At 41.9% G+C, this 21,884-nt stretch overlaps 2 protein-coding genes across 4 annotated transcripts; both read left to right on the top strand.

Moving 5' to 3' along the window:
- The first annotated feature begins 277 nt into the window (after positions 1 to 277).
- On the top strand, positions 278 to 11,592 carry nup58 (nucleoporin 58). 3 transcript variants are annotated; one of them, XM_080854950.1, is made up of 14 exons: positions 278 to 644; positions 1,175 to 1,338; positions 1,572 to 1,604; positions 1,695 to 1,949; positions 2,046 to 2,220; positions 2,297 to 2,362; positions 2,540 to 2,714; positions 2,813 to 2,892; positions 3,463 to 3,581; positions 3,943 to 4,025; positions 4,904 to 5,105; positions 9,615 to 9,698; positions 10,176 to 10,271; positions 10,802 to 11,592. In XM_080854950.1, the coding sequence occupies exons 1-14, from the start codon at positions 565 to 567 to the stop codon at positions 10,972 to 10,974; spliced, it is 1,785 nt and encodes a 594-aa protein (XP_080711076.1). In that variant the 5' UTR covers positions 278 to 564; the 3' UTR covers positions 10,975 to 11,592. The 3 variants fall into 3 exon arrangements, with proteins under 3 accessions (XP_080711076.1, XP_080711078.1, XP_080711077.1); XM_080854952.1 differs by lacking the exon at positions 9,615 to 9,698; XM_080854951.1 differs by lacking the exon at positions 9,615 to 9,698 and having other exon boundaries at positions 10,173 to 10,271.
- Positions 11,593 to 12,008: 416 nt separating this feature from the next.
- zdhhc20b (zDHHC palmitoyltransferase 20b) lies at positions 12,009 to 21,648 on the top strand (the record flags this gene model as incomplete). The annotated part of the gene is made up of 13 exons (XM_080854668.1): positions 12,009 to 12,126; positions 12,740 to 12,766; positions 13,251 to 13,345; positions 13,670 to 13,790; positions 14,699 to 14,768; positions 15,709 to 15,741; positions 16,084 to 16,204; positions 17,009 to 17,141; positions 17,428 to 17,554; positions 17,699 to 17,788; positions 18,151 to 18,263; positions 18,611 to 18,658; positions 18,967 to 21,648. The coding sequence occupies 12 exons, from the start codon at positions 12,009 to 12,011 to the stop codon at positions 18,652 to 18,654; spliced, it is 1,092 nt and encodes a 363-aa protein (XP_080710794.1). The 3' UTR covers positions 18,655 to 18,658; positions 18,967 to 21,648.
- Between the last annotated feature and the right edge of the window lie 236 nt (positions 21,649 to 21,884).

Below are 21,884 nucleotides of genomic sequence, written 5' to 3'. Positions count from 1 at the left end.
CACAGACGAAATGCATGTTGGGTGTGGTAGTTTCTTAGCAAATGATGGGGATTAGTAATACAACTCAATACATTTTTTTGTGGACAAGAAAAAGGTGGTTTCTCAATTAAATAGCTTGCAAATAGAACTATAATAGGCAGAAATGTTGTATTTAAGCCTCTACAGGCACCGTCGCCCGGTTGAGCGTATGTGGTCTCGCGAGAAAGAGCTAGTCCTCCAATATCCCAGCAAGCTTTGGCTTTCAACCGGAAAAAATATTCACAGCATCAGGCGCGGAATCAAAAACTAGCCAAGCCGTGAGCCCTCAGTAACCTAGAGGGATATTACTTTTTTTATATAAATCTGCTGAGCGCTATATTGTAGGCAATTGTATTACATATGACACATCGTGAAACCTTAAATCAGCTTTAATGTCCCGTTTATCATGACTGTAAATGTATTTTAAAGGTTAAGGCCCCCACGAGGTGTCGCGTATCTAACACCAGGCCTGATAAACCCATTTTGTTAGCCAGTTAGCACGTACGTCTTTGGATACATTTAAATGTCACAGACTCTGTAACCAAAATGTCTGGATTCAGTTTTGGATCGACCCCGATGGGGCCCACTAATGCTGGCGGAGGGTTTTCTTTTGGAGCCGCAACAAGGTAAAGTTGTTGTTCTGTTTAAACTGTATCTTTGAAGCTAATCCGGTGTCCTAGATATCATAGCTGGCTTAGTTTACTATGTCATACTAGCTGACGCTAGCTAGTGAGCTACTTAACGGTAACCTTATTCCTGTCAAGTTCAAGCTCTGATCAATTATTTAAGTTGAAAACAACGTTACTCAATATATGTGTGAAACTGAAAAATGCCATAAAGACATTACAATTTGTAGTATAATCACTGTACGGATTGATAACCTAGCTATCTTTTGATTATGGAACAGGCATTTGGGGTTCCTTCAAACTGTTTTAATTAGTCAAATTATCCTGGTTTGAGATTATACTGATTGTGAAATATAAGTGATTGTGTATAAAGACAACATCGCAGCGAAATTTTCCAAATTGTATGTATGAAAATTAAGACTGGTGTTAACATTTAAAAGTTAGGTAAATGCTGTTTTGTTCGTGGTATGATTTGAATTAACGTGTAGAAAATAATAAGAATAGCTACGTTCTGTGTCTGTGTATTTTAGCGCCCCTGCAGCAAGCACTGCTGGGTTCGCGTTCGGTGGTCTTGGCGGTGTTACCGCCACCCCTGCAGCTGCCACAACAACCACATCCGCAAGTTTATTTGGAGGTGGTAGCCTCTTTGCCCAGAAACCCGCTAGCGGCTTTGCCTTTGGTACCCCTGCCCCAGGTAGGTTGATGTGCTTTGATACTCGTGTACTAATACATTAAGATGATGTGACCTCTTGTTTGCAATCCTTCACCTATGTATTCTTTGTTTGTTGAGGTTAAATTAGCACTCTGCTAATTTAGTTTGTATTGGGTGTTCGTTCAGTAAACATTTTCAGTTAGTCATATTTTGTGTTTAGTCAAATTACTTGTTTGGTGACGAGGTAAATACATGTCTTCTCTCTCTCTCTCTAGGGGCTGCTGCACCAACTACTGGACTCACACTTGGTAGGGCTTCATTAAGCTTGTGGTGTGTTTCCACTTGATGAATAAAAACACTGAGCGGGTTCATGACCATTTCTGTGCTTACTTTCACAGGAGCTCCAGCAGCATCCACTGCTCCTGCCACAGGTTTCGGCGGCTTCGGGAAACCAGCTGCCTCAGCCACACCTTTTTCCCTGACCACCACCCCTGCCCCAGCTCCAGCCACTGGTCTTAACTTTGGCTCAACCCTCACATCCACAGCCCCACAGACTAGCCTGCCAGGGTTCTCCCTCACAGCCACCAGCTCTGCAGCCCCCACCGCTGGACTCTCGCTCGGCTCCAGCCTCTTCTCCAGCATAGCCCCCCTTGGTCAGCCTCACTCACTTACCCATGTGTTAATGTGTTTGCATTTCTATATATTGACACAGCCAACATTGATCTGAATGTTGCACCAATGTGTTCCAGGTTTGGGGCAGCCTACCCTGGGTCTAGGTCTGTCTCTGGGAGGCTTGGGGGGTTTGGCATCTTCCGCTGCCACCACCATTACTGCTGCGCCTGCAGCCACCGTCGGACTGGGTGGGGTGGACTTCAGCACGTCCTCAGAGAAGAAGAGTGATAAATCATCTGGTGTCAGTCCACAGTGAGTAGTTCAGTCTTTAACTGGGGTTGTCATATTTAAACGACAGCGGTTGATTTTTTTAAATCTGTTTCTACAGGGACAGCAAGGCTCTTAAGGATGAGAATCTACCTCCAATCATCTGCCAGGATGTGGAGAACTTTCAGTAAGTGTTTTTTTTTTTTTTTTTTTTTTTTACAAATGTCTCACTTTTATCATCTCATTATTCTTCTCTGGCATGACAACAGACTTTATGCACTATACACTGTTGGTAAAAGCCTGTTAAAGTAAAGAAAGCAGATCCGGTTACGTTTAATTGTTTTAATTTTACTCTGTCAATCAGGAAATTTGTGAAGGAACAGAAGCAGGTGCAGGAGGATATCAGTAGGATGTCCTCCAAAGCCATGCTGAAGGTGCAGGACGACATCAAGAACCTGAAGCAGCTGCTGTCAGTCAGTGCCAGTGGGCTGCAGAGAAATGCCCTGGCTATCGACAAACTCAAGATGGAGACGGCGCAGGTATGGCCTTTCAGTTTGGCTATTAGGGAAGAGTCAGGATTTTTAATTGATTAAAACTATAAAATTTGTTTCATGATATCCTTTTACATTTTTCATAGGAGTTAAAGAATGCTGACATTGCCTTGAGAACTCAGAAAACCCCGCCTGGTCTCCAACACGAGAACACCGCCCCATCTGAGTGAGTTAGACCCCTCCTCAGAGGCACCCTCTCTGGGTGTAATTAAAAACTTTAATGGTGTCAACATGAATCGTTTTTTACAAGAAAGCTTAATTCATCACCACATTAGGAAACTTAACAAGCTGTCATATTAAACCACACAGAGAAATGTACAGCTCAGTTACAGCTGTTGCCGTAATTGCTTTTGAGAGTTGTTGTCTTTAAAGCCTTTCTTCATATGTCTTGTATTCCAGTATGCTATAAAAGGATTAGTGATATGTAGCCCTTGGGTGGCTCTTGGCAAATTTGACCCGGTTTGATGTTGTAGAAATGTAATGCTGCCTACGTGCATTAAAATCTCTGGTATATTGTTCCCCCCAATCTTCCATTTCTATCACACCTACGGCCTTTTTTCCCCTTGAAGCCAGCACTGCTGTTGAGCATTGTAATGTCCACTGCTCCTAAGACAACAGTGTGAATGCACACTATGCCATGTGCCTGGCTTGTGGATATCCATGACAATTATGGGGGACCACATAGCATGTTAATCAGCGTAGTATGCTTTTAATTAGCAACTCCTTCTGTTTTCAGTTATTTCCGAGGCCTGGTGGAGCAGTTTGAGGTGCAGCTACAGCAGTACCGCCAGCAGATTGAGGAGCTGGAGAACCATCTCACCACACAGGGCAGCGGTTCTCACATCACACCTCAAGGTACCGAGCTCCCTCCTCTCAGAGCCATAAAAACAGATGCGTATCCATCATCAATCTATTATATATTATCAATCTGTTACTATGAAAAACATAAATTCATGGCTCAACTGCTAAATAAAAACCAAGGTCATATGTTCAAACATCTTTCCCATACTGAAAATACATGTACCTTGTACGCCTGAGAGACTGCATAATAACTTGTAAAATTAAGGGAAGTAAATCTTGTACGCGTTGACAATTTCTTGGATGACACATCCTAGCATGTTTTTGGTCTTGTGGATATAAAATCCAAATTCCAAGCATTGTTCTCATTTTAGTTTGGTTTAGTTTTCTGCTTTCTTACTTTGTGTTTTGTGCTCAGATCTTTCCTTAGCCATGCAGAAACTCTACCAGACGTTTGTGGCCCTAGCTGCTCAACTACAGACGGTGCATGAGAATGTGAAGGTGAGTTGGATGTTCTGCTTGTGGTGTGTGTGTCCAAACTAAGTGAAAGATTATACGCCTGTAGTAGTAAGTAAGTTCATGAATAGGGTCTGGCCACGTGGCAGATGGTTTCCAGACGTTGCATGCTAATGGGTATACACTTCAGGTTAATTCAGAAACTATTTGGCCGACCTTTAACCAACATTTACATTTACAACTTTTGGATCACTAAACTTCCTATTTTGCCAACAACAGTGCAAGCTAAGATATAAGGCTTTTCCCAAACCCCACTGGCAGTAAAGCAAGTCTTTGCCGTCATTGAATCATTTTACACATTCCTCTTGCTCCAGCTTCAATTTTTCAACGTTTGTTAGCGTTGCTACTGCTGTTTGTATCACTTTGTCTGGCTCCAGTATTGCAGCCATTGTAAGAACATTTCAAACTATTGCTTTATTTCAGTCATTGCACTTAGCTACTTCAGCTAGTCACTGATTGGAGGGCCCTCTCAGAATGGTCCGGAATTGTGATCTTGTGAAAAGCAGTTCCAGACTATAATCCCAGCAAAAATTAAGCTGGGAGCAATTGGTGGGGCGAGCGATAGGCAGGGGAGACAGGCTAATGATGTCCTGCTCTGTGGGAGAAAGACACGTGTTAAGTGTTTGTCAGCTCCATTTATTAACGGAATTTGGCAACACATTTCAAGAGCTGGCAGTAAGAACAAAACCATTAAAAATGTATAGTTCCTGTCCGTTGAGGTGTATGTATTAAGCATTAATTAGAAACCTTGCTAATTCCACAAATGGGGTAGACACGTCATCTTCAGTACTTTCTGTTGCACAATCCATATCACTATTTTATATTTTAGCTGATGTTGTCCTCTCATCTCACCTCATCTCCAGATCTTGAAGCATCAGTACCTGAACTACAGGAGGGCCTTTCTGGAGGACTCCACTGACGTGTTTGAGTCCAAGCGTGCCGCCACCAAGAAGTATCTGAGCGCCCCGCGCGTCACCACCGGCCCTGCCCCCTTCAGCAGCGTCCCCAATGCCACAGCCGTTGCCATGGCTGCCACACTGACGCAGCAACAGCAGCCTGCTCCAGGTCTGACCGCCTTCAAGTTCTAGAACCCTTCTTGTTCTGAAACCTGACAGACAGAGAGTGCAAGTGATTGAACGAGAGTGAAAGAGAGAGAAAAAGCAGGCAGGGGGATGAAGGAGAGACAGAGAAATAAATAAAAGTGGTAGATATATAAAGGGTAACCCAGTTAGTCTTTGTTCTTGTTTTCTCATCCTTCGTTGTCTTGGTGACACTGGCTCTCCGGAGCAGTAGAGTGGGGTTTTTTGGGGGGTGTTTTTTTTTTCTTTTCTTTTTCTCTAACATGTCCCATCACTGTCAGCCATTCTGCATCCCTGAATTGAAATGCCCTGCTTTTCGATTGATGGACAGCGAGTGTGCTGACAGATCCTCTGCTCAGCCTTTCTTTTCTGAGGTAAAAAAAAAGAAAAAGCTCTTAAGATGATCAATCCAATGATTCAGGAGTTTTCAGTTAGCCACACCAAGCTCTGTAGAAATGGCCATGCAATTTCTGAAAGGGCTTGAGTGGTTGGTCGGATTAAAGAGACGCTAGTTTGTTGAGCCATTTTTTTTTTTTTTTGCAAACACTGAATGGACTATGGCGTCCTTAAGAATTTAGGGTCTCATCAAAATGTTGTGCTCTTTGCGTAGTGTTGTGTTAGGGGTGCTGTGTGTGATTGCTGAGCCTAAGTATCTTAAAGAGGTAGTGAAATGAAGTTGTGGGAACTCCACTTGGGGGGACTTGTATGCAGAGTTGGAAGTTTTTGTTTCATTATCAGTGCACTGTGTGGTCTTTTGGAGTGGGTGTTGAGCCTGGATATCTTAATTGCAAATTGTGTAGAGGGTGAAAATCTTGTTGTTTTTATTTTTAATAGTCTTTTTTTGCACGTTCTTTCAGAACAGCACTAATGTAGCAGTTTGTCAATGAACCCTCATACTGCCTCGTGGCCGTACACACACTTAAAAATACAATTAAAGAATATCTACGCTGCACGCACCTTTGACCACCAGTCCTGCCTTGAAACATCCTCTCTGCTCCCTTACGCCTTTGCCTTGTGTATCTATTCCCCTATTGCTATTAGAGTAGACCAAATATGTGCTTGATCCTGTGTCTCTGTAGGTGTGTGTGTGTGTGTGTGTGTGTGTATATGTATAAATCATTACATTTGGAGATTGAGAAGATGCTGGGAATCATCCTTAGCAATAAGCTTTGCAAGCACAACCCGGAGATTTTTTAGTAAACATAGCCAAGTGCAGTTTTATTCATTTAATTATTAACAGATCAGACAGACAGTTAACTATATCCCATAATGTCTACAATGCACTAGAAAGCCCCCCCTTCTATTCCCACCCCAGTTGTATTAGACTATAATGTAGCACATCATAGAGATGAAGAGATCAATCAACATTTGAACCAAATTTGAGATTCCAATGATTTAAGCGCTTTCGCCATAACCATGTATTTGGCATATTAACACTTGAGTGGAAGTGCCATGGTATTGTGGTTCCTGTTTGCCAATGGAAATTCAAGTATATGGGGAAAAGTTAGACCTTTGCAAAAAAAACAAAAAAAAAGCCAAATTTTTCTGGCTTTTGAAAAATCTCAGCCATTAGGCCTATGTGTGCACGTGTGCTTATGTATTGGCTGAGATATTCTATTGAAACATTTATTTTGTTTGTTTAAATCTAAGAATGCATATCACATTGTCTTTGACTGTTTTGCATTGGTTTGCCTCTTGAGAAAACAGTCAAATGCAAGGACATAACTGTTACAGGTCTGGAGATCCAGGGTGTGCAGTTAAAGTGCCAGACTCTTAAAGCCGTAGTGTTTATATCTGAGCTTGGTTGCGAGCCAGTTTCATCATTTTCATCAAAGGCTTGACTCCGTTATGAATCATCCTTCAGTCTTTGTAATTCAGTTTGAGGGCTGAAGATAAGTGTGAGGTTTGTGCATTTCTATTTTTGATTATGGGTGCCAATTTAAAATATATATTTATTTATTTTGTTTTGTTGAGATAGCATGTTTGCAACAGTGGATGGTGATTTGATTGTGTTATACACACATTTGTAAGGACCTTTTGTGTGAAGCAATTAGTATTTCATGCTATCTTTTAATAATTTGAATAAACCATTCCTTATTCAGTAACCGTGGCAGCCCTTCAGGTTTCCATGGAGACCAAATGAAAGTAATTACATATCACAATTGATCTTGTAGATGGGTTTGCACAGCCCATAGCAAGAATAGGCACAGTACTGGCAGCCACTGGTTCACATGCTGGCATGGTACCATTTTTGAAGTTGATATGAAAAATTTAAATTAAACACAGGTAGATAGTTTCTCCATAGAGGAAAACTACTTGAAAGCAACATAATTATCATATAGGGTTAACATCTTTATGTGCCTCAGATCCAACCGAAAAACCTTGAAAAGCTGCTTAATGTTCAGTGCCATAATACTAACATTTTACCCCTAACATACGTAGGAGAACCCACCATTTATACTAACCTACATCCCATCACATGTGGGCTTTCTTGTGTAGTTTATCTTGACCTTCTTAAATAACTTTAGGATTACACAGTTTTCACAGTAAAGGATCCTGAGGTAATTAGGAAGAGACTTGAGTTGGCTATTCAAGAAAACTCGAGACATTAGTCTGTAACTATACAGCGGAGAAATGTGAAATGAAGTTGTGTCTATTTTGGATTCCACTTTATAAAAGGGCTACAGTGATCTATCACTTGTCTATTTGCAGTAGGTGTGGACAGACTGTTTGTAGGGTTTTCAAAAGTTAGTTCAATGCCAAAAGCAGTATTCAACACCATTTGGCCATGTTTGGCCATCAACATAGCAAAAATAAGCTGCTACTCTGGACGTCTGTCCAGATTCATGCTAAACTGGAGTTACTGGCCTCTGACTTACTCTTTTTGGTGCTTTGTTGGGTGGGTGGATTGAGGATGACACTAGAATGTTGGTGACTGCCAGTAAAATGAAGATGACGTAGATCAGATGATTTGCAGTGGTTTCTCTTCGGTTTTGGTGAAAGCACGGTAGCTTCAGTCTGCCAACTTATTTATGCACTTGCACAGTTGTATGCGAGTCAAACAGTATGGTAATTTATTTGAAGGGGGTTCTCCTTTAGGGATTCTGAAGACTGGGATTGTGTGTCTTGTGTTGTCGTAGATGTGGTGCTTTTGTTTAAAAGTCAGGGTGCTGAGTCCTGAGGCTTCTGCTGGTGGTTGCCCTCATTAGTAGAGTGTGGCAAGTCAAAGGGTTCTGCCTTGTGCTTTTGCAGTTCGAGTAAGAGACAGGGTTAGTTCACGTCATGGAATGTCGTTTTAACATCTCTCAGTACTTTACAAAATTATGTTCCCAGGCATTTTTGTTTGTCTGTGTTGTTTGTTTGGTTGTTTTTTTTATTTAAAGATTTGATACGTCACGATCTGTATCATGTCATATTTGGAGGTACAGGCAGTCAGCTTTTATCCCAGGTGTGTTATCAGTGATTATTATTATTATTATTTTTTTCCCCTTTCTGGTCAGGTTCCATGGTTATGTTTGGATGAAACTAATGGGGCTTTGGATCAGGGAGTTTACAGAGAGACAGATGTCAGGTCTTTAAATTCATTTTATTTGAGGGCTTTTTGTTTTAGGTGAGTGCGGTGTACGTTTGCTTGTTGATTGCATATTATATGGTGTGCCTTTTTAAAACCTAGATACAATATATATATATATATATACATAACACTTTTGAAATGCATTTTTGGCACATATTAGCCTTTGATCTTTGAGACAATTTTGACACTTGTAAATGCAATATAGCAAGAAATTAACAATCAGTTTTGTCTTCAACTGTTTGTCATGTTTTATGTAAGTGAATTGTTTACTGGACAATAAATGCGTTTCTAAAGGAAAAAAGCCCTTGTCTTTGTTTCTTTTTGACTGATAAGTAACTCCTCAACAATAAATTGGATTGCTAACGGGATGCATACGTTCATTTCTCTTCTGCATCTCTAAATTATATAAGCCTATCAAATCAACCTTGACAGTTACACCAGCTAAAAGGAAACGAGACAGGAGCACGAGTATACACACTGAAAAAAAGGTGTAAAGGGAGCTGAACTTTGATAGCCCTATTTCATCCGTACTCTAGTAATCCAAAGCAGACTTTGTCTCAGGTAAGTAGGGTATAGTATGGTTTCAGAGGTGAGTGGATGTTGGGTGGTGAGGAGATGTAGGGTAGAGACAGGCTGGTACTCGGTACCCTGGTAAGATTCCATCAGAAGTGTCTGCACTGGCCATTTGGACCTCTTGTCATTTACACTGGCTGATTTTTTTTTTTTTGTTTTTGTTTTTGTTTTTACAACAGGTACTAGGCTTGGGAACTTTCATTTTATTTTTTGCTGTAGCAACAATTCTGATCCCTTTTTTGAACCTCTTTGATTATGTCTTTGTGAGTGTTGCACAGTGGTAGATAAAGGGTCAGCGATGACTTAATTTGGGAGTAAGTTCCTGTGCTTTCTCTCTCTCTGTCCCAGGGACACAGCCAGCCCTGGGGGCAGGTTTTGGGATTCCCTTCGCTTCAGGCATGGGCGCTAGCTTGGGCTCTTCCGGCCTCGGAGGTACCTCCTCTCCTGTATCGTCATCTCAGCTTTGCCACTTGCATAGCTTCTTGCCTCTGCCTATTTTCCCCTCAAACCTAAACATGTGGACAAAAGCTCATTGAGTATGACTAGAGGGAACCAGTATTGTATCTTTAGGTGTATCCTTCCCTCACCCTCTGTGTTTTGGTAGACTATAGTATGATAGATTATCTCAGATTATATAGGTTTTCCCTTCTGTGGCAGACCACACAGACTGGCTGCATTCCATTTCTCCTCTTGTCTGATCCTCTGTGGCTGTGACTTTCATTTCCATTGTGTTTCCTCATGAGGGAAGTGAAAGTGAGGTAGTGAGTGAGTTCTCGATTGGCTGCTAGTCAGTAAGTGTTTGTATTTGTGTGTGTGTGTGTGTGTGTGTCTGCAATTGGATGTGTGAAGAAATGAGCAGTGTAACTGGATGCGCTGATCAGAAGTGTCCTGCACTCTTGTGTTCAGCAGCGTTTGGAAGCGGGCCTGGATTCGGGAGTGTAGCCACAGGAGGCTCTTCATTTGGGTTCTCCTCCAGCAAGCCTTCAGGAGGAAGCCTGAGCGCAGGTGCGTTACATCCCCTGCTCTCTGATATCACATCCATTAATGGAGTTCCCTTGCGATGTCGTGTTGAAATGACAAGCCTCTGATGTATGCCTGAACTATGTTTATTAAAGCTCTCAGGATGCAAAAAACAAGCTGAGGCCTTGCTTTTCTCACAAAAGATCCCTTAAAGATCGTCCCTTAAAGATACAGTCCAGGATTGTAATCCTTTACACATTTTGTCATTCAGAGAATTGCTCATCTTGGACCTCTAGCTGTGTGTGTGTGTGTGTGTGTGTGTGTGTGTGTGTGTGTGTGTGTGTGCTCAAAAGTCCAGTGTCCATACAGTCCTGGCTGTATACATTGGAAACAAACATAGTAGCTTGGACTGAGCCATTAACCGTTGCAACCAATAACATGTTTATTGGCCTTTAAGCTCAAATATCAACAACCTTTCGCCAGAATCCTGGGCCGTACCTCTAGGAGTTTTTGGTGTGTTGTGTTGCCTTGACTGTACTTGCCATTCCCAACTTCTTCCTTTTTTTTCTTCTCAGGCTTTGGCAGCTCCAGCACTTCAGGATTTAACTTCAGCAGCAACCCTGGTATCAACGCATCTGCGGGACTGACATTCGGTGTGTCAAACGCCCCCGCAGCAGGATTCGGTGTGGCTGCTCCCCTCTTGCAGCTGAAGAAGCCCCCTGCAGGAAACAAGCGGGGCAAAAGATAAACCCACTGGTGGAGTGGGGGTCTTAAAGGCTAGCGTCTGTGCAGCAGAGGGGGTAGTATGAAATGTATCTGTGTAAAATGTCTATTTTTATATCAGGCAGGGGTGTAAGGGATGATAAGTCATTAGCACATTTAAAAAAAATGAGTTCTTTCTGTATTTGTCTTTGTTTTTTATCTGTTTCATTTTTTCCTGCCCTCTTGATTATGATGCACTTCTTCGTCCTGTGCCTGATGGACAGATGGACAGAGAAAGAGTGTGCTGATGTTGGCATATGTAGATGTTGTGGATGAACTTTGTGTTTGCGAAGAACCTCTAAAGTGACTGATGAAAGTTTTGCGCACACTTGCAAACCTGTTGCTTTGTGTTGTTGATGCATTCAAATGCATGTGCACTGTGTGTGTGTGTGAGGGAGTGTGTGAAGTGAACCTCTTATGGCGTCTTGGTTCTCAGTGTCTTAGTCCTTTGCTGTATTTGTTTAAATCTGTAAGCCTGGTTTGCCTGTGTGAAGAGCCAGTCAATGCTCTATGTTTCTTTGGACTTCCTTTGTTTCCTTTACCAAATAGTGCAAAAGGTGTTTTGTACAAGTACGCAGAATTTATGTGTATATGTGTATTTTCCAATTTTGAAAGAGCGGTTTAATAATAAAAAATAATGAACAACATTATTTTTGAGCATTGTCATTTGCATGCTATATATATATATATATATATACATATTTCCAATGGTGGTGTGATGATGGGGGGGGGGGGGGGGGGAGGAGGAGAGACAGACATATCTGGGGGACAAATAAAAACCTCTGACTGCAAAATTATTTTAATATAAGTACTAAGAAAACCGCAAACAGAATTTACATCATGTTATTTTAACAGAACATAATTGTGAAGTCAAAGAGAGCAAATGTGCTATGCTCGATTTCATTTAGGGGTATTTCTCCTTCGATGTGTAGTTGCCACCCATTATCGTAAGTGACGGTCCCAAGGAGCCGACAAAGTGACGATAGATATACCATTGCCTTTTGTCGGAAGGAAGTAAAGATGGCGCCCACGCATGTATTAAGATGCTGCCAACGGGGATTAGCTTGGATTCCAGTTATTTTTATTGCCTTAGTGGTGTGTTGGTCGTATTACGCGTATGTTGTGGAACTGTGCATAAGTAAGTGTCATGCTTTCATTCATTTTACATTGGTTGATATTAATGTAATTATTTGATTTGGCAGTTTCCAAGAGGCCAGCTAGCGAATGTATTAGCTAATATTCCGCTAACCAGTTGGAAGCCGAGTGACTTCTCAACTAGTCGTGAGAAGCAGGAAGTGATTGGAAAGGGTGCGAACATATATGATACTGTGGCTTATGTCACGATATATGTTAAAATTGGGAAATGTTGCTGTATGGTATTGGCAAAGCTAGTGTCAAGGTTAGGTTTAGCCAAAGGGCTCCGCAACACCACCATCAGACAGTGAAAGCTATGGGTTGTGACTGAACAGTGCAACTTCAAAAGATTGAATTTCTGTAAATTAGCCATTGTATGAATATATAGCTAATTAATGCTGAATACATCTTGGCGCTCACCTGTTCCCTTAAGTAGCATGCATACATTAAATGTAAAACGTTAACGTTGAATTAAATGGATAAAATCAGACTCCTGTGAGGGGCTTTCGATATCTTTAGCGTCTATTGTTCTTCGCATAACAACTTAAGTTATACCTGTGCCGCTGACAAAACACCTGATTGTTATTCTGTTGTCTCTTTTGTGCTTGTCTTTACAGTCACCATTCCGAGCACAGGGGAAAAGAGTAAGTCCAGTTGCCTCTCCCTAGTTTTCAATTATGAAATTGAGTTAGGAGTTTTTTACGATGGAGGAAAAACTGGAAGATATTGACTCAAGGACTACTTAACTATCATTCCATCATAAAAATAGTCCAACTGTGGTCTGCTGGTGTCTGACTCTCATGAAATGTGGCTATTTAAACTGGCCTCTTGTCAGATTGGCACCAGCCTCCACGCCGCAGGTTTCAGGCGAAACTCAAGGCTTCATTTGCTCTGTTTGTGCTGAGTGCAGCTGGCCAGACAGCCCAGGAATACTGCATCAGTTATCAAAAAATAACACATGTGAATGAACAGTTTAGTCAGCTATACACCAGTGGATCATGCAGTGTGACTTACTTGTGGAATGTAAAGAGGCCCTTCTCTTTAGCTCTTAGCAATAGGGGCATTCACACTGTAATTGCCTGTCTTGTTGTTTATTGTCAGTGTTTCCTAACGGGTTGTTTCTTGCAGTTGTCTACCTGGTGCTCTTTCATCTCTCATTCATCATGTTTGTTTGGTCCTATTGGATGACCATTTTCACTCGACCAGCAAACCCCTCTAAAGAGGTAAATGGCTCACAATCTTCTGCTCTGCATGGATACTGTCTTTGTGAAACTGTCAGATGAGTCATGCTGAAAAGTGTGGTGTTTGATCATGTTCTGGATTAGGAATTGAGTTCCTTGCACTATTATTGACCAGCCTGAGGTATTAGGGCCCTCGATAGAGCTACTGCCTGTCTGGGAACTGTGTAGCCCTCTTGTTTATATTTTTCGGAATGTGTCTGTTGTCTGTTTCTATAATGTGGCTCATGTTTGGTTTTAAGTTTTAGTCTATGAGAGTATGGTGATCCTGAGAGTTCCGTGTGTTGGCCTTGTGTGTGTTTCCCTCAGTTCTGTTTGCCAAAAGTGGAGAAGGAGCAGTATGAGAAGGAGGAGCGACCGGAGAACCAGCAAGAGATCCTGAAGAGGGTGGCCAGTAGTCTGCCTCTTTATACCCGCACTGGGGCAGGCGGTGAGTGCTTAGTGAATTTTAACTCAAACCCACAGCAAAAAATGATGTTCCTCAAAGCTTTATGTGCCCCATTGTCAAAATGTTCAGTTTTCATGATACATGGTACATGGTACATTTTCACTGTTACTTGAACTGGTCACCAGCTTACCCCCATCTTGATCCTTAACTTATAGTCAGAGACACCCATTCCCCAGTCCTGTGTGTTAGCACAGGAGTTTCTAAAGTTATGAAAATTAACCATTTACTGTAATATAAACTCGGGGGGAAAAAGTTTGGTGTTTGGTTGATTGTTTCTCTGTTGTTACAATGCTGATTGGCTTTTTATTTTGTATAGTTGGAAAGCCTGTGTATTTACAAAGATGTCCAACTTTTAAGGATCATACATTTGTGGGATGAGCAGCACAGCTGATTATGTGGGTGGCGCCAAAGGAAAATTAGCCATAATTCTTTGCCAATGCTAAACAGTGCATCCTCCTGTTGGTATTGCCTCTTATTTTGAGTTGTTTTATGGATCGGATGATTGTTTCATTTTATAATAAAATTAATAATTATATTAATAATATAATTGCTCTTTTGGAAATATACATCAGATTTGCATTATTGGTTGTGTTTTTACAACGAAGACCAAAACATGGAAAGAGTTTTAAGGTTTTGGGTGGATCTCACTTTGATCTCCTGAACTGACGACCAAGCAGCAAATCTCATTATAACCTACGCCTCTAATGGGACAAATTGTTAATTGAAGAGGTGAGGTTTGAGCATCTTGGTGGCCTATAGAACCAGTACTTCTCCTCACCACACTGACAGTAATAAGATCATCACATGTCATCACACACTCCCCCTCTGGTGAGGAGCTTCCCCTGTTCTCCAACCTCTCTGTGTCTGATTGCTTTGTTTTCCCCCCTCAGCCATCCGGTACTGTGACCGCTGTCAGGTGATCAAACCTGACCGATGTCATCACTGTTCCGCCTGTGACATGTGAGTGTTCCCTCTCCTCTCCTGTCCCAAGTGCTCTCCCACATTCACTCTCCATTCTCTGCCTGTTCTACAGGAATGCACTTTGCCAAAAGACACAATACAATGGTTTTGAGTCTAAGGTACACCGGCCCTGAAGGGTTCAGTTAGATAGTTGTTATTAATAACACTCCTGATTCAGCTATGTCCTCCAGGTGCACTGAGGTATTTCTGTCAGGTTCGTTCAAGTTCCTTTAACTAGAGAGTACTTTCGCCCCATGCTCAATCAGCAAAAAAAAATGCAGACAGGGATCCTACTACTGCACACACCGCAAAAACTGATGATCAACGAAGGCCAACCTGGTGTGTCATGGGTTTAAAGTTGTGCACTAGAAACCTTTGGGGTACTCAGACATAGTATTCGATCCATGTTATATCCTACAGTGCAAATTGGAAAGTTTGAGTGCCATTATCAACAGAGCTTTGAGTAAAATTTGATTACATGTTTTTCTGAAACCGGCCCAAGTTATCTGCTTCTAAAGGCATAAGGTGCAATGCATGGTCTTGGTTGTGAGGTCAATCACCATGAGGATGTTTGTCATTTCCTGCTATGGATGTGGTGTTCTATTTATTTCAGTGGCTATACATTCCCTGTGGCCCATTTTGTACACACAAACACACAAACATATTATATTGTACATACAGTAACAAGAATATAGTTAAAGCATACATGGAGAGATAAGTAAACAGGAAGAAATAAAGAAAAAAATATGGGGGGGGTGGGGGGGGGGGCTATAACAGGAGGATACTTTACAGGGGCCATATTATGATTATATGGGCCCTTTAATGTAGAATATCATTTTTATTTTATTATACAGTCATACAATCCAATCTAAATATGTTTAATTTTGAAGCCATTTTCCCCAGTTCCTAGCAAATAACTCCTGTGTCCCATTTTTTACAGGTGTGTCCTGAAGATGGACCATCACTGTCCTTGGTATGTAAAATGTTCATTTCTCATGTATTTTCACAGTGGTTACATGGAGGTTTTTTTGTCAGTTTTTACAGCTAGCACTATAGTTGCAAGCTAATTTCAATTAGTCCTATACAACTCTTTTCATACTTTTAAGTCCAAAGGTATTGCAGCAGTTGAGGAACACATCAGCTGCTTGTCAGCTTGATACATTTCAGAGATGGTTCAAAATGTCTCCCCAAGTGTGCTGGCATGGCAGTGGCATTGTTTTACCAACAGGTCTGGCGCGCTGCCCTGCCTCTAGGCAGTATTAAATCTGCCATTGTTGAATTGTGCGTCTGAACAAATGATGAAATGTGTTAACAGGGTGAACAATTGCGTGGGGTTCTCCAACTACAAATACTTCATCCTGTTCCTGGCCTACTCGCTGGTCTACTGTCTTTTCATCGCAGCCACAGTCCTCCAGTACTTCATTAAGTTTTGGACAGTGAGTGAATTTCAAAGAATCTCTGCCTTGGTTTTTTTTTCTCTTTTGCATCATATCTTTTTCTTTTGCATCACATCTTGCACTTATTATTGTTCACCGATTTTGTTTTTGTTATTGTTATTTAACTTTTATTTAAGTTATTGTTTTAAGGAAGTGTTGATCTTTAATTGATATTATAATTGTAGCTCATCCCGCAGCTTTTGGTTGTAGGGCCCGTTTGTCTGTCAAGCTGTCCTCGTCTCATCCTCCAGCTGTTCTGTTTTGTTTCCCCTTCCTGTCCCCATAAGCTCCTCGGTTCCCCCACGCCGCCTCCCTCTCGCAGCCCTCTTCCTTGTCCACCTGTTCTCTATACCTTGTCCACTCTGTTGATACTAAGAGCCCTCTCAGGCTAGCTAATGCTCCGTGTGTTAACCCACTTAACTATCCCGTTTGCTTGAGTTCCTGCTGTCCTCTCCTCATGTCTAACAGTCTGTCTCTGTCTCTGCGCTAAGCTATGCCGGAGGAAATCGGCTGAGAATTGTCCACAGGTAATCAGTGTGTGAGTGTGGCTGTGTGTGGAACCTGTGTGTGTGTGTGTGTGTGTGTGTGTGTGTGTGTGTGTGTGTGTGTGTGTGTGTGTGTGTGTGTGTGTGTGTGTTTGGTCGTGTGTGCATATGTGTGTTTTAACGTGTTTGTTTGGACGTCTGTGTCTTTAGTGTAATGTGTACTCCCTTTGTTTGTCTCTCCTCTCCTTCATTCCTCTTTCTCTGACACTCCCTTGCTTTCCCTTCTATCTCTCTCTCTCCCTCTCTATCCCTTTCTCAGAATGAGCTGCCAGATACTCACGCCAAATTCCATGTTTTATTTTTATTTTTTGTGGCGGCCATGTTCTGCATCAGCATCTTGTCACTCTTCAGTTATCACCTGTGGCTAGTGGGAAAGAACAGATCCACCATAGGTAATGCACTCCTACCTACATCTGACCAGGGAGCCCATGACATGTAAGGGTTAGGTTCACGTGGTTTTGTCCCACTAAGCACTATGCACTAAGCTGGTGCTGCTTTACCTACCAAAGAAAATTAGCTTTGGCAGTTTTGCTGCGAAATAACAATAAGGAATTTAGTTTACTGACCCCAGTAGGTCCACATGTCAACGGAGCCCCCATGACTATACGTATGGCTAAGAAATATGAAGCGAAGTGTTGGTGTTGGGCTGGCTTTGTAGTCCCTCCTCTCTTTCCACAGAGGCTTTCAGGGCCCCCGTCTTCAGAAACGGCCCTGACAAGAACGGCTTCTCTCTGGGCTTCACCAAGAACGTTGCTCAGGTGTTTGGTGACGAGAAGAAGTACTGGCTGTGTCCTATCTTCACAAGGTATTTCTCGGATTCTTTGTTTTGTTCTTCACAGTGCGTCATAGTGTCATTTGATTGTGGAGAATGTGATATCTGGTTGCCACCTTTTTGTGGAGGCGTTGTGTGCATGTAGTTGATGCAAAAAAAATGTGTTCACTGTGGTAGTCAAGGAGATGGGCTCACGTTCCCAACACGTCTGGTGAACATTGACCCGGAGCAGCCAACAGTAATTATACAACCGGACAGCAGTAAAAGGTAAACGGGGTTTTAAAAGGTCTTTAGAAAATGTTGTTGACAGGAAGGTTTTTCTCCTCTACTAATTTGAATGGGTTTCAACTTATATGTTTTAAAAAATGAAATAAATTCATGTTTTAAAAACACTTATAAGTGTATGTGATCTCCCCAGTCATCAAACTTACAAACCACTAAGTCGTTTTGGATTTTCAAAGAACAACCACAATTCCATTAATTTCCAATGCTGTGAAGGTCCTTATTCAAAGTGTCCAGCTCGTTCTCTCGATCCCATCGATGATGAAGTACAATCTCTATTAGACACTGGCCTGGTATATAGAGGAAGCTGGTGATTAATGGCGTGGTGACTCATCCCTTGCCCACAGTGTTGAAGATGGGTCTGTCCCCCAGAGTCCAATGAGTGATTCTCAGAACCGCCTCCTAGGCAGCGACCATCACATCAGCAATGATCACTTGAGCATCGACCCACTCAAGTCAGGTCAGTCCACAGCAGATTAATGGCACGTCTAATTGAGATTGTTCGGTTGGTTTGTAAGAGGGACTGCATGAATCACTGAAATGAGGTATAGATGGTCTATACTTCAAGACCATCTGTAAGGTTCTGTTCTCACCAATGTCCAAGTGCGTGTGGTGCTGTGAATGATTGTTTTAAATATATTTTGATTGCCATATTATTAATTTTTATAATAAATATTATTTTCTTATTTTCAGGCTGGCTCTGTTGGAAATGTAAAATGTTTAAACAGCTCAAAGGTGCGGGCGACAGTAAAGATTGCTGCGGTCATTTCTGTGTTATTGAAATTTTAACTTGAGTGTTCATTTCAGATGGAACCGATGTCATCACAGTTTACTTGGAGAGTGAATCATAGCCAGGTAAGCTGGCTCAGAATGCTCTGCATGTGAAGTACTAAGACTATAGGTTATAATAGGTAAGGGCATTTAAAACCACTAATTACACAGTAAATCACTTAAGCCATTAGTGTTCATAATCTCCGTTATGATGTGACATGGGGTGTGTGAGTCTGTGTGTGTCTGTCTCTCTGTGCATGCGCGTGTGGAGGGGAGTGGGTAGGTGTTAGTGTGACTGTTTGCTTAAACTTCCTGGCTGACTCGATGTTGAAGAAATGTTATTCTCCGGACCTGAGTCATTTGTTCATTTTGTCTGTGCTCTTGTCTGGCAGGGCGGGTTTGACAGGGGGCTGCAATGTTCCTCTGCTCTTCGGACTCCCAGGTTTGGAGACTCCCAAGGGAAAAAACAGCCATCAAATCGGATGCCTTAAACAGACTCCATCCTATTGCTTCATCCATACGGGGAAGACACATCAGCACACATTGAGTTTGGCACATGGACGCTGTCGTCTCAGCTGTCATGTTAACGTCCTCATTTCACTCAGTGCTCTTTTTCTCTCTTGGTTTTTTTTTTTTTGCTCTTCACCCTCTCTCCCTTTCTTGCTACAGCTTAGTTTGTGTAAGTACATTCACACACCTAACACGCATGCCATCACATCTAACCACACACCACATCAAAGCCCTTTATACAGGTACCTAAAACTACTCCATCCAGGGTGTTCACTTTAGAAAAGAATGCACACTGAGAGTTCATTTGAACAATAATGTATGGTTTTTGGCACTCAGAATCAGATACTTGTGCAATTCTAAGTGTTGAAATTTCTGTTGGTTAAGGCATCACAGGATGAAGGGCATTATGAGATCCATGTGGCTGTGTGAAGCAATCCCACAATGCATTGTTCACGGTTTTAAAAGACCGTGTTTGTTTACTGTACTGTTTAGATGTCTGTAGGTTGTGGCAAAGCTGCTGTCAAACAACATTCATCATTTGGCTAGAATTTTAATGGTATTAACTTCTCATAAGGCTGTCCCAACGTTCCAATTCTTTTGTTGTTGTTTAAAGAACACCTGGTAGATATCAGCATAAGAAATACCCACATTTGGCTTAAATTTAACTCAAAACGTCAAAGCAGTTTGAGTCACCTGCTAGTAGTTAAGTGTTTTTTTGTTCTCTCCTCTAATGAAGAAATGCTGCTTTCTGATTTAGCCCAACTGCTTTTGTCTCATAAAACCATCTGCAGTGGATGGAACTTGAGACCCAGACCTAAACTGTTCCACCGCCTTTGTTCAAAGGAGTGCTTTAAGGGACAAAGCAACTGGGATAATGTGTGCCTTATTTCAATTGATTTATTTTACTTGAACGGCATTTCAGCCTATTTGTCACAACCCTCTGCAGGTAGGATCAGGCTTGCTACACTACACAGAATATGCAGCTTATGTATCAGTGGCAATCTCTAACCTGTTGGTTCAGACATTGAAAACGTCTCCCTAAGAGTAATGTTGACATCCTATTAGTTATTTGAGACTGAAAAAGGTTCTGGTTATTTTTACCATGAAGGGGACCAATAGCCATGGCCTTTTAAGTGTGCTGTGTTAAGCTATGTTGGGAAAAGGCCTTTATCCAAAACTGCTTCTGAAAGGAGGGACAGTTGGATCCTCACACAGACAACAGGGGAACCAGGAGCTTGGACAGGCTTGTGTTGTGTGTTTGTTCTTTTTATTTGTTTATTTTGTATTGTTTGTTCCATTGTTTTCCATACTGATGTTTACACTACATAAAAAAATAAACAAAAAAGGGGGGGCTGTGACAACAAACCTCTATATCAGATTAGATAGCCATTGCTGGCCTTCAGATATGGCCTGGAGACTTCTAAGGGACTGCTCTCTGTGGCTCTGAATAGAACCTCAGCCAAAGCCTTACAAACAGAATCATGAAAGGGACGTGTGCTTTGGTTAAGGATAAGTACGGAAAAGAGCACAAGATGGAGCATTTGCACTTTTTTAGACTTAAGATGTACATACAGATTTTGTTTATTTAGTTTTTGTTTCTGTGCACACTATGTCATTATTTCCAAAGTACTCCCAGATTGCACACTGGGCTTGGCATTTGGTAGTTTTGAGTTTGATTCATTTTAGAAAAACAAAATTGCCAGACCAAATTCAGTCCCTTTAAGGGATGGAGAGGGAAGAGTTGTTGTAAAAGTGAGTCAGTCAGTGACTTGATTAGGATGTACAAATCACATGCTGCTTGGCTTCCTGTGTAAGATCTTTCTGTCAGTGTAACAGGATGCGTATGTCTGTGTGTATGTCAGCGACTTCTCCGCAAGCCTCAGCCAATGCGCACTTGGCTCAAACTGTTGTCATGAGGATTTTCTCTGAAATACAGTTTGTGGTCGAGTTGTTGTAGAGTTTTACCTCTGCCAACCTCATGATTCTTAGGTGTGAGGTCACCCACGTTTTTTAGCCAATCAAATCAATGGGCAACCAAAGCTCTGAACATCTGTGGATTGTTTACAGTTTTGTGTGTGTGATACCTCTCTGTGTCCATAGCATGGCCAGTGCTGTCAAGCTAACCAAATGAAACCATGTGTAACCATGTGTTTGTGCTGGTGATTTCAACGGTTTACCTGCCCTTTCACAAGGGACTGCTTAAGTACCAGTGCAGACCAGCAGGTGGCAGCATTCGTTCAGCATGCATATCTGGCCCCACGCTTGGGTCAATTCACTTTTAATGTCTGAGAAATGTATTCTTCAGGTGATGCAGTAAAATGACTAATTGCCTCCAATATTTTGTTGTTTGCATATTTTTAGATTTCATTTTTAAGAAAATGTCGTTTGGTATATTCCCTGTGAAATCCAAAGGTGACTCACGGCTTCTTTGCTGTTATCGTGACTAGTGTGTTGGTGGTTCAGCCCCTGTAATTGACTCTGTGAATGATGAATACGTTTACATATCCGCTGTGAGTGTGTTGACTCTTGTGGCTGTTGTTGAATGTACATGAGGTGTGGTGGTGGTGGTTGCAGTTGTGGTGGTGGTAGGGAAACATCAGAGTGTGCTATTCTGGTAGTATACCTACTTTGCCATGTGGTAATTTCTCGTGCCATGCATTTGAAGGCCAGTCCAGGACGCTACAGCAGTACCCACTGGATTCTTCCGAACTTGGTATCTAATGCAGCTGGAGTGATGCCTGGATGTGTCTGCTTATCCCTGACTTGTAGTGGCCTAAAACCCCCAAGAGCTGCTGTCATC

This window comes from Sprattus sprattus, assembly GCF_963457725.1.
Source record: "Sprattus sprattus genome assembly, chromosome: 17".
In the NCBI taxonomy this organism is placed as follows: domain Eukaryota; kingdom Metazoa; phylum Chordata; class Actinopteri; order Clupeiformes; family Clupeidae; genus Sprattus; species Sprattus sprattus.
This window is presented reverse-complemented; position numbering and strand designations above follow the sequence as displayed.

Excerpts from the sequence above, each read along its gene's own strand:
- nup58 (XM_080854950.1), top strand. The coding sequence starts at position 565 with ATGTCTGGATTCAGTTTTGGATCGACCCCGATGGGGCCCACTAATGCT. Across the intron at positions 2,715-2,812 it reads TCAAGATGGAGACGGCGCAG|GAGTTAAAGAATGCTGACAT; the intron begins GTATGGCCTTTC and ends CATTTTTCATAG. Across the intron at positions 4,026-4,903 it reads CGGTGCATGAGAATGTGAAG|ATCTTGAAGCATCAGTACCT; the intron begins GTGAGTTGGATG and ends CCTCATCTCCAG.